Here is an 11,073-nt window from a genome sequence, read left to right on the forward strand (position 1 = left end):
AAGATGACACTGTCCATATGGCTATCAAAGAGGGGTTACCCCATCGTTTGAAAGAGAGAAAATTCAAGAAAGAAGAGGCAAAGACCACATCTTATCAATGTTTTTTACACAATGAATATACATTCTGCACATTATCCCACCCCAACATTTCCAAAATGGGTAGGCTGGGTCTTTTGACTGAGCATACAGTGTTATCCAGTGATATCCCACATAGCTTCATACTGATCTATGTCAGTCCAATAATGATTTTTCAAAAGATTGTTTTATTTTCTTTCTAAATAAAAGCTGCATTCACAATGATTTTTAAATGCTTTATGATTTAAAATGCTTTATATTATTATCTCCCAAACAGTGTCATCAAATTTCTTAAAGTGGTGGAGAGGGAAAATACAAAGACCAAAAATTCTGACTGTGCACCAGTAAAGCCCAGATAGTATTGTGCTCCTCCTGTTTTTCTTCTTTAATGAAAGTTGAGGAATGTGGCCCAGTTGTACACATGTGAAATCTGCATCTCATTAGTTGACAACCCTCATAAATGTGTCAAAGACTATAACTTGTACAAATATGCTACAGAAAGACTTCTATAACCATTACAAGATAATGAAGACATTGAGATCTCAGTTAAATCTATTCTAGGAAGATAAAATGAGCCAAAATTAATCTAAACTAAAAAATTTGAAAGCTACGTGTCTTGAGAGTTTGAAAAATGTAACATCCTATGAGCAATGCCCAGACAATATAACACAATGAATTTTGAATAGTGTTTTGATGCCAAGAAAAGGCAGAGAGCTCTACTTCAAAATGAAAAATATCCAATTACAGATTTCTGTAAATTCTTGAGCAATAAGAATGGTAATAAGACAAATGAGAGGGAAGGAATGAAAGGGGAAGGAATTCAGTTCTTAGATCTTTATAACACAAAGCTTTGCCTGCAGTTTTTCTATTCTTACCAGCATTTTTCTGGGACTTGCATACTTTCTATTTCTCCTGCTTTTGTTCCTTCACCATGACTACTTTGATTGTTTACTTTCTCTGAATTCCCGAATGCTATTGTCTGGGGTTTAAGTGATTCTGTGAAGATGTTACATGCACTGTACAGCACTTTTTCACCTAGAAAGGCATGCCCCAGTAAAGACTGGGAAGGAATAAAGAATGTGCCTACGGGGCAGTCAGGGCAGCACCCCAGAAGCTTTGTGCCTTTGAAATTCCCCCCAGGGGACGCCAGCTCCTAGCTGCAGGAGATGCTCCAGCAGAAGAGCTGTCTCACCGGGAACAATCTCACACAATGACGAGACACGAGTTTCCTTACACCGCTTTCACATCCCAGCACTTTCAGAAACAACGGTGGGGGTCCCTCTGAAAGCAGCAAAGCCTGCTTTGAAAGCAGCAAGGTGGCCCACCCCCAGGCTGGACTGACCACCAGGGGCTTCGTGCCTGGAGGAGGCTGCAGCCCTACGCGTTATCACCGCACAGCCTGGTGCACGGAGTTCAACCTATGACAGTCACAAGCCTCACCTTCACTGCAGTTGTACCTGTCCCTGATTATAGCATGAAAGTGCATCAAACAGCAGTCTTTCCTCTCAGCAACAAAGTGACTAGAGGTACCCTGAGGATACACAACTCCTGAAACTCTTGGATACGAAGTTAATGACGGTATGTAGAGCAGACAATATTCTGTTATGTGAGAAACACTCCGTAGCCAATAACTTAGGCTCAGGCGAGGATCTCGGTGAAGTAGTAATTTATTCGCGATTGCAATGGCGGGCGCCCCACAAGCAGGAGAGCGCACCTACTAGTTCCAAAAACACAGTTTATATACTTTTTGATGACAGGACCCTCCCCTGTTTCCCCACTGGAGTGGGTAATCCAGGTTCACAATCTATCTGATGCTTCACAGACAATGCCTGGCCTTCAGTTTCTGGCCTGTTTTTGAGATGGTAATGTTTTCTCCCCTTATCTGGCTTGACTTAACATAGTGATTTTCACCTGATTGCTCTAAGGAGTCTGGTTGTCTGCATTTTAGGAGGTCACCTGCTGAGCTTTCTTATCACTGTATGCATATCTCAATACCACATTCCTTCCTTCTATACAATGTAACACTGCAAAAACAACATTTCTATTCCCACAATTCCCCCCTTTTCTCTTTTTATAATTTGTTGATTTTTGCAAAATTTTTCTCTAAGATGTAATTTGGTAGATGTCTTCCTCTTCTTCACGTTCTTTGCTTTCCATTTCCTCTAATATCATCATCTTATCTGAGTAGGGTGGTGGATCCATGGTCATTTGTTTCAAAAGTGCAGTTTCAGTAAACCGCTGGACAAGTCCCCTTACACAGGGGATAATGCGACAACCAATGGCTGTCAAAACTCCTGCAACTACAATCAAGGATGTAAATATGGACACTACCATTCCTTTCCATTTACCAAACCAAGATTCCAACCATCCTGTGATGGAAGTGTCTGCTCCTGAGTTTTCTGCCAATTCATTGGCAAGGGTAGTAAGCCCTTGCAATGCTCTAGTTACTGTGCCATCCGGGGCAGTATTGTTAGGGATAAAAGTACAACAACGGTTGCCCAGCATCACGCACACACCACCTTTCTCCGCAAGAATCATATCTAATGCTATTCTGTTTTCCCAAGCCATTTTGCTGGTGGCATCTAGTTGTTCAGTGATTCCTCTTATCGCATCTCTTGTATAGTTTATGAATCTCTGCTGATTATAATAGATATAATTAATCCAATCCACATTTTTATTAATTGTTACCCACCAGAACAGTGACTCAAACCCTGCAGCAATTTGATTCCTGGCTTTATGTTCATCAGGAACTCCTCTAGGCACCCCTATAGAATCTATGTATACTCTATCATCAAATGATATTCCTAAGCCTCTTTTACTTCTTCTGGGTATTTGTGATGTTTCGCTTTCAAATGCCAGGGTGAAGGGTATAGCTAATTGAACAAGTGCACAAGTGCCTCCCCAGGTAGATGGTAGGGTGGACCGTAAGATCTTCCCTCCATAGTACCACCAGAGATCTGCCCTGGGGATCTCAAGTCTGGAGCAGTTTCCCATCAAGTCCTCAGTAGCATTCAAGGTCCTCGTGCACAAGGCAAATTCTCCCAGATGCCAGGTAGCACTCACACCCTGCCGTGAGAGGCAAGCTGTATGGTTACCTATAGCTGTGGAGAATACAGGGGGAACCCTGATATTGCTATCATGCGAGGAAGGGAATAGTAAAGAGAGAGACTTACAGGCCTCATTTCCCCAGGCAGTCTTTTCTTGGTACAATGCAATCATACATCGCATCCCTCGGGAGTCCTCGGTCCACCCCAGTGGGCAGGGCACTATCTGGGCAATCAGTCATCCCGAGGCACAAGCATAGCAATTGCTATGGTTGAGACTCTGGACAGTATATTTGACCCATTCTATCCAGGCATTCACATCCCCATACCCTGTTTCAATCTCAAATGTTTGAACTGCCGCATTTCAAAGAAGGCCTCCTGTTTTCTCTCCTGTTTTCTCCTTGAGTTTCTCCCTTTCTCTGATGGCAATAGAGGATCGTTTCCATACAGCTATTCTCAATCTGGCTGTTGGGTCTCTACCAGTTATTTGTTCCCTCTGCTCAATTGTCGTTGGGCATTTAAATCTCCACAAGCTAACACCTCACAAGCATCAAACATGGCAGATTGTGGTACATAACCCTCTGTCACATTCACCCATATTTTTATGGGGTATCCCATCTTACTATTATCTGGTCATGCCTTTTCCAAGTTGCCAATTGACCAAGGCTTTCTCTGAGGCCTATAATCACTAAAAACAAAATTAATAATTGATTTTTCCCTGTCATTATTTTTAAACCTTAGGTTTCCAAATAATTATCAATACAAAGAATAAGATATACACTACTACCATAACAAACCCCCCTTGGGAACACTTCAATTCACTATAGGCCAGTCCTTTCTCTCAATCACAAGTCACACTCATTAGTTACCTGTGAAAATAAAAGGTTAGTTTACAATCGCAAGCTCTTATCCCGCTCAGAGTCCACTATGAGATTTTTCTCTTCGATTTCAGCTTCCAACAAGTCTTCTGTAGGAACAGCTTCCCAGGTACTAGGGTCGACGGATGCCTTCACTCGAGTATAGTGAGTCCAACCTTTTTCCGCAGTTCCTATGGCTGTTTCAGTGGTTAGTAGTACTTGGAAGTGTCCTTCCCATTCGGGCCGGAGTTGATCCTTTCCAGGTCTGAATCAGGACCCAATTTCCCACGGGTCCTGAGAAATGACAAAGAAGAGGACAACCCCAGAACACAGTTCTTAAGAAAACTCTCTTGTTTCGAATTGTGGTATCTCATCCCTTCTGCCCAGACAGGGTAATCCGAACAGCATCTCATACGGTGAAATTCCTATATTGTTTCTTGGTGCTGTTTGAACCTGGAGGAGTGCTAAAAGTAAACATTTTACCCAAGGAAGTTGGGTTTTTAACACTAATTTAGTTAATTGCTTCTTTAGTGTCTGGTTCATTCGCTTTGCCTTCCCAGAAGAGGAGGGGTGCCAGGGGGTGTGAAAAGCCCACTCAATCTCTAAGGCCTGCATTAACCCTTGCAGTACTTGTGAAGTGAAATTATTTCCTTGATCTGAATCAATGTTTTCAGCTATCCCATATCTAGGGACTATTTGCTCCGGTGATACCTTAGCCACCGTGTTTGCAGTGGCAGATAAGAGGGGAAAGCTTACACCCATCCAGTCACGTGGCCAATTAGGACAAACAAGTACTTAAATCTCCCTCCTTTACGTAACTCAGTAAAGTCTACCTGTATACTTTGTAAAGGTCGAATCCCTGGCTCCCGTCCCCCTCTAGGTTAGTTACAAATGACCTTTTTATTTGCTTTTTGACATATGGTACATCCTCTGCATATTTGCTTCACTAAAGTGTATATTCCTACACAGACATACTTTCTTAGCACAACATCACACATTGCTTGCATCTCCCAATGACTCTCTTGATGTAAAACATCATATTTGCCTCATTGGTGCTTTATTCAGCATTTCTCTCCCATCAGGGAGTATCCATTTTCCCTCAGGCTTCGCGGCTCCTGATTCCTTAAAGAAATCTCTCTTAAAAACTTTTTAGTTCTTTCTTAGTTTTCAACAATTCCCTGAATCCTCTCTGGATTTATTCTCAGTTTTCCCTCAGACATTAGATGCCTTAAATACCTGACTTCTCTTTCTACGTATTGTAATTTATTTTTCAATACTCCCAAGCCCTGCTTTCCCAGAAAGTTGAATAGCTTGTTAGTAGCTTCTTTCACAACTGTTTTCTCCTGTCCTGACAATAAACGATCATACACATTTTGTAACAGAAATTCCTCCTTGGGAGGTTGGAATTGCTCCAAAATCTGTTCTAGAACTTTGCCCAAATTAATCAGAGGCCCTGTAAACCCCTGAGGTAAAACTGTCCATATGTATTGTTGCTTCCGCCCCCACTTCAGAGTCTGTCCAGTCAGAGGTGAATATATCTTTGCTCTCAGGGCCTGAGAGCACTCCATTAATACCACTGCTATTCCAGTCTAACAATTTACTATTTGAATGCCCAATTTCATCATCAAATCCCTTCCCAACAAGTTAGTCCCTGCTTTGGGTACATACAATAATTGCCCAGAGATCATTTTATCCCCTAGTCTCAGCTTGGTACCCCCCAAAGGTGGCACTGTTACCCCAGCCCCTTCTACCCCCATCACTTGTTAGGGTTTCATTAGTTAATTTAATCCCTGATACTTTACAGGCCAGTAATGACCTAGCTGCCCCTGTGTATTGTGTTTGATGGCAAGGTTCGGGAGGGGGCTGCAGTGGCAGCCCCCACGAGGAGAATCCAGAAACCACCCCGTAGCAGATAAGGGACAATTTCATCCGGCCCCAGAGGGGCCCACTGCTGCCCAGAGCCAAGCCATGAGCAACACAGTCCGTGCCTCTGTGAGAGCACATCCACGAAAAACAAACAAACAAACAAACAAAAACCTGCTGCTCAACAGCAGCTGGGAGAGCGAGGAGTGAGAAACCTCCCCGCAGACACCAAAGTCAGCACAGACGGAGGGGGTGGAGGCGCTCCAGGCGCCGGAGCCGAAGCCCCCTGCAGCCTGTGGAGAGGCCCCTGGTGGAGCAGGCTGCCCCCCCCCGCCCCCCCCTTCTCAATACTTGGGAAACTGACCAAACACCACAGCAAATATACCAAAACTTCTAGACGGTTACTTAGATAATGCCTACATCCTCTTTCCCTGCTCATTCAACTTTCCCAACTCATTCAAAAAAACAGCTCTGTCAAACATTACATACCACACCTTTAACACCTTCAATAACTCTTTTTAACACTTCTTCCTATCTTTCTCCAGCCTGTACTTTCTCCAAAGTCTCAGTCATTAGCCAACTTAATTCCATACCTTTCTCCCTCATCCCATTTTCCTTCTCTCCTCCTTCTTCCACTCCGGATATTCCTACCTGAAGTGGCCAGCCTGCCCACACTTAAAACATCCCATCAAAGCCTGTCCCTGCTAAGATTCAGGCCACAACACGGGTAGCTTTCCTTGCCTGCCATTCCTTCATCTCTCTTCCCCTCTTTTCCATCCTGGCCCTGACTCCCCCTGAAGATTTTCTTCCTCTTTCTCCAACCCTCTGCCTGACTACCTGCTACACTGTCAATACCATTAGTTTCACTCTCTGCTTTTCCTTCTCATCTCCCCTCTTGACACACACGTTCAGGGCCTCCCACAGGAGGGCCCCCCAGTGACTGTTCACTACATCCCCCCCACCTTCTGGAGCATTTTCCGTGCATCTTGCCAGGCTTCAATCACAAAATGAACTTTCAAGAGCCCTTGGGATACCGGGTCCTCAGGATTCATCCCAAGTACTTTCTCATTCTGACCCCAAGTCTCTCATATGATTTCTGTGTTGCACACTATTATTCTTCCAGCCAGGATCGGCAAGTGGTTATTTCTGCCCTGCCGGTATTACCCCTGGTCCTGGAGGATGAGTTCTTTCCCATTTTTGTATTGCAGCTCTCCTCCTGATCATTCCCATTTCTTTCCCTGTAAACAACATATTTATATACATAATTCCCCCTCCCCAAGAGTATAAGTTAGGTCCTAGGAAACTCCTAACCTCTCTGCTGGTAAGGAGGGGGGGAAGTTCACTTAAGAGGATACACAGTTAGTGTTAGTGCTGTTAGTATCAGGGAAGGCAAAATTTTCAGTACCTCTTCTACCTTGTTCTAATTCTTTTACCAGTTTGGGGTACCTCCTGTTCCCAGAGCTAATGTTATCTATAGTTCCTGTTTCTTCTTTTGGAGGAACTGCTACAGCAGCCGCTGCTGCTGCAGCAACTTGGGGGTTATAAGGAGGAGGTAAGTTATCCAGAAGGTCCCATTTATCACTTGTCTCTTCCTTTTTCTTTCCCTCTTTATTCTGATTTTGCTCAAAACCAAATTTATTCCTTGTATCCAACAAGCTGCATACTCAGATTCTTCTTCAAAATGGAAATTTGTTATTAACATAAAAATTTAAGGCCTGACATACCCAATCTTTGTCAGACCCGTATTTTGGCCAAAATACTGCAGCTCCTTTAATTGGTTCTTTCGTCCAGACTGATACATAATATTTAACCATTTTCTTCCTATCTTTTTCCTTAGTTTTGGGGTTATTCTTCCAATTTCTCAACATCCTTCCTAAAGGACAGTCGGGAGGCACTCCCCCGGGGATATCTCCCTGTCCCTTGGAACTCATATTTCCCATTTTTCCTATCCTGGAAAATGGGGGTGTACTGCCAAGCACTTCCCCGTGCAAGGGCTACCGCACACCTATAAGTTACCAAATTTCCCTGGTGTACTCCGAGCACTACCCCGTGCAAGGATTACCGCACACCAAATTTCCCTGGTGTACTGCCAAGCACTACCCCGTGCAAGGCTTACCGCACACCAAATTTCCCTGGTGTACTCCGAGCACTACCCCGTGCAAGGATTACCGCACACCAAAATTCCCTGGTGTACTGCCAAGCACTACCCCGTGCAAGGCTTACCGCACACCAAATTTCCCTGGTGTACTCCAAGCACTACCCCATGCAAGGATTACCGCACACCAAATTTCCCTGGTGTACTCCAAGCACTACCCCGTGCAAGGATTACCGCACACCAAATTTCCCTGGTGTACTGCCAAGCACTACCCCGTGCAAGGCTTACCGCACACCAAATTTCCCTGGTGTACTCCAAGCACTACCCCGTGCAAGGATTACCGCACACCAAATTTCCCTGGTGTACTCCAAGCACTACCCCGTGCAAGGATTACCGCACACCAAATTTCCCTGGTGTACTGCCAAGCACTACCCTGTGCAAGGCTTACCGCACACCAAATTTCCCTGGTGTACTCCAAGCACTACCCCGTGCAAGGATTACCGCACACCAAATTTCCCTGGTGTACTCCAAGCACTACCCCGTGCAAGGATTACCGCACACCAAATTTCCCTGGTGTACTGCCAAGCACTACCCTGTGCAAGGCTTACCGCACACCAAAATTCCCTGGTGTACTCCAAGCACTACCCCGTGCAAGGATTACCGCACACCAAATTTCCCTGGTGTACTCCAAGCACTACCCCGTGCAAGGATTACCGCACACCAAATTTCCCTGGTGTACTGCCAAGCACTACCCCGTGCAAGGCTTACCGCACACCAAATTTCCCTGGTGTACTCCAAGCACTACCCCGTGCAAGGATTACCGCACACCAAATTTCCCTGGTGTACTCCGAGCACTACCCCGTGCAAGGATTACCGCACACCAAATTTCCCTGGTGTACTCCGAGCACTACCCCGTGCAAGGATTACCGCACACCAAATTTCCCTGGTGTACTCCAAGCACTACCCCGTGCAAGGATTACCGCACACCAAATTTCCCTGGTGTACTCCGAGCACTACCCCGTGCAAGGATTACCGCACACCAAATTTCCCTGGTGTACTGCCAAGCACTACCCCGTGCAAGGCTTACCGCACACCAGATTTCCCTGGTGTACTCCAAGCACTACCCCGTGCAAGGATTACCGCACACCAAATTTCCCTGGTGTACTCCAAGCACTACCCCGTGCAAGGATTACCGCACACCAAATTTCCCTGGTGTACTGCCAAGCACTACCCCGTGCAAGGCTTACCGCACACCAAATTTCCCTGGTGTACTCCAAGCACTACCCCGTGCAAGGATTACCGCACACCAAATTTCCCTGGTGTACTCCAAGCACTACCCCGTGCAAGGCTTACCGCACACCAAATTTCCCTGGTGTACTGCCAAGCACTACCCCGTGCAAGGCTTACCGCACACCAAATTTCCCTGGTGTACTCCAAGCACTACCCCGTGCAAGGATTACCGCACACCAAATTTCCCTGGTGTACTCCAAGCACTACCCCGTGCAAGGATTACCGCACACCAAATTTCCCTGGTGTACTCCAAGCACTACCCCGTGCAAGGATTACCGCACACCAAATTTCCCTGGTGTACTCCAAGCACTACCCCGTGCAAGGCTTACCGCACACCAAATTTCCCTGGTGTACTCCAAGCACTACCCCGTGCAAGGATTACCGCACACCAAATTTCCCTGGTGTACTCCAAGCACTACCCCGTGCAAGGATTACCGCACACCAAATTTCCCTGGTGTACTGCCAAGCACTACCCTGTGCAAGGCTTACCGCACACCAAAATTCCCTGGTGTACTCCGAGCACTACCCCGTGCAAGGATTACCGCACACCAAATTTCCCGAGACTCTTCCTTTCTCTCCCTTATCTCACGCTTCGTCCGTCTCCGGCCGCGCCCCTCGCGGAGCTACGGAACCGCGGATCAGGACTCCACACTCGCTTCGTACAAAAGTACGTCTCAATCACACATCACACATCACACAGAGTCTCACCCGACCCCCAAAGCAATACTTAATATTTCTTACCTTGGTCTGTGCACAGAGTTACCGGATCAATTCTTAAAACCCTGAGTGCCTACCTTCTTCCCTTTCCCCACTACTTCACGGATCCTGCCTCTTTAATCAGTCTCGGGCCCTCTGTCAGCTCTCCGCAGAACCGCCACCGTCGATGCACAGGACCGCTGAAATCAGCGGGGCATGCCTTCCTGCTGCTGCGGCGGTGGGGCTCCCCGGTAGGTGACTGGATCCCGGACGAGCCCCCAAATTGTGAGAAACACTCCGTAGCCAATAACTTAGGCTCAGGCGAGGATCTCGGTGAAGTAGTAATTTATTCGCGATTGCAATGGCGGGCGCCCCACAAGCAGGAGAGCGCACCTACTAGTTCCAAAAACACAGTTTATATACTTTTTGATGACAGGACCCTCCCCTGTTTCCCCACTGGAGTGGGTAATCCAGGTTCACAATCTATCTGATGCTTCACAGACAATGCCTGGCCTTCAGTTTCTGGCCTGTTTTTGAGATGGTAATGTTTTCTCCCCTTATCTGGCTTGACTTAACATAGTGATTTTCACCTGATTGCTCTAAGGAGTCTGGTTGTCTGCATTTTAGGAGGTCACCTGCTGAGCTTTCTTATCACTGTATGCATATCTCAATACCACATTCCTTCCTTCTATACAATGTAACACTGCAAAAACAACATTTCTATTCCCACAGTTAGCACCCCACAGGGCTGGCACCAGAGTGATACATCAAAAATTATTTATGTCCAAGCCATCAACTGCATGTGGTAAAACGAACTGGTACGAGGATTATCCCCATACTCAAATAACTCAGACCTTGGCACATAGTTGAAGTCTTGGTGCCACGTGCACTGAGCATAGCCATCTCCTACTGCCGGCCTACAAACAGCGCTGTCATACCACTGCTTCCTCCTCTAATGCTTACACTTGCAAGTGAACATGCCTCTCCTCTTGCTGCCTCCTACCTGATTCTCTTTGTTAGCTTGAATGTATACTTTCTGAAGTCAGTGAAAGTGTTTCCACTGCAGTAAATGGTCTAAATTCAGACTAACTGTCTGCAAAGTAGATATCTTAGCCAGAGATAAATGCAGTGGAGACAAAGATGCTATGGAAAC

At 45.9% G+C, this 11,073-nt stretch overlaps 1 protein-coding gene across 1 annotated transcript; it reads right to left on the minus strand.

The window, feature by feature from the left end:
- Positions 1 to 1,706: 1,706 nt before the first annotated feature.
- LOC308199032 (endogenous retrovirus group FC1 Env polyprotein-like) lies at positions 1,707 to 10,637 on the minus strand. The gene is made up of 2 exons (XM_080602446.1): positions 9,966 to 10,637; positions 1,707 to 4,440 (listed from the first exon to the last, which is right to left on the minus strand). Exon 2 carries the CDS (start codon positions 3,301 to 3,303, stop codon positions 2,179 to 2,181), a length of 1,125 nt encoding a protein of 374 aa, XP_080458572.1. The 5' UTR covers positions 3,304 to 4,440; positions 9,966 to 10,637; the 3' UTR covers positions 1,707 to 2,178.
- Between the last annotated feature and the right edge of the window lie 436 nt (positions 10,638 to 11,073).

The sequence above is a fragment of the Anser brachyrhynchus genome (assembly GCF_964034855.1).
Source record: "Anser brachyrhynchus genome assembly, chromosome: 1".
NCBI lineage: Eukaryota > Metazoa > Chordata > Aves > Anseriformes > Anatidae > Anser > Anser brachyrhynchus.

Coding starts and splice junctions, on each gene's coding strand:
- LOC308199032 (XM_080602446.1), bottom strand. CDS start 3,303: ATGCGATGTATGATTGCATTGTACCAAGAAAAGACTGCCTGGGGAAAT.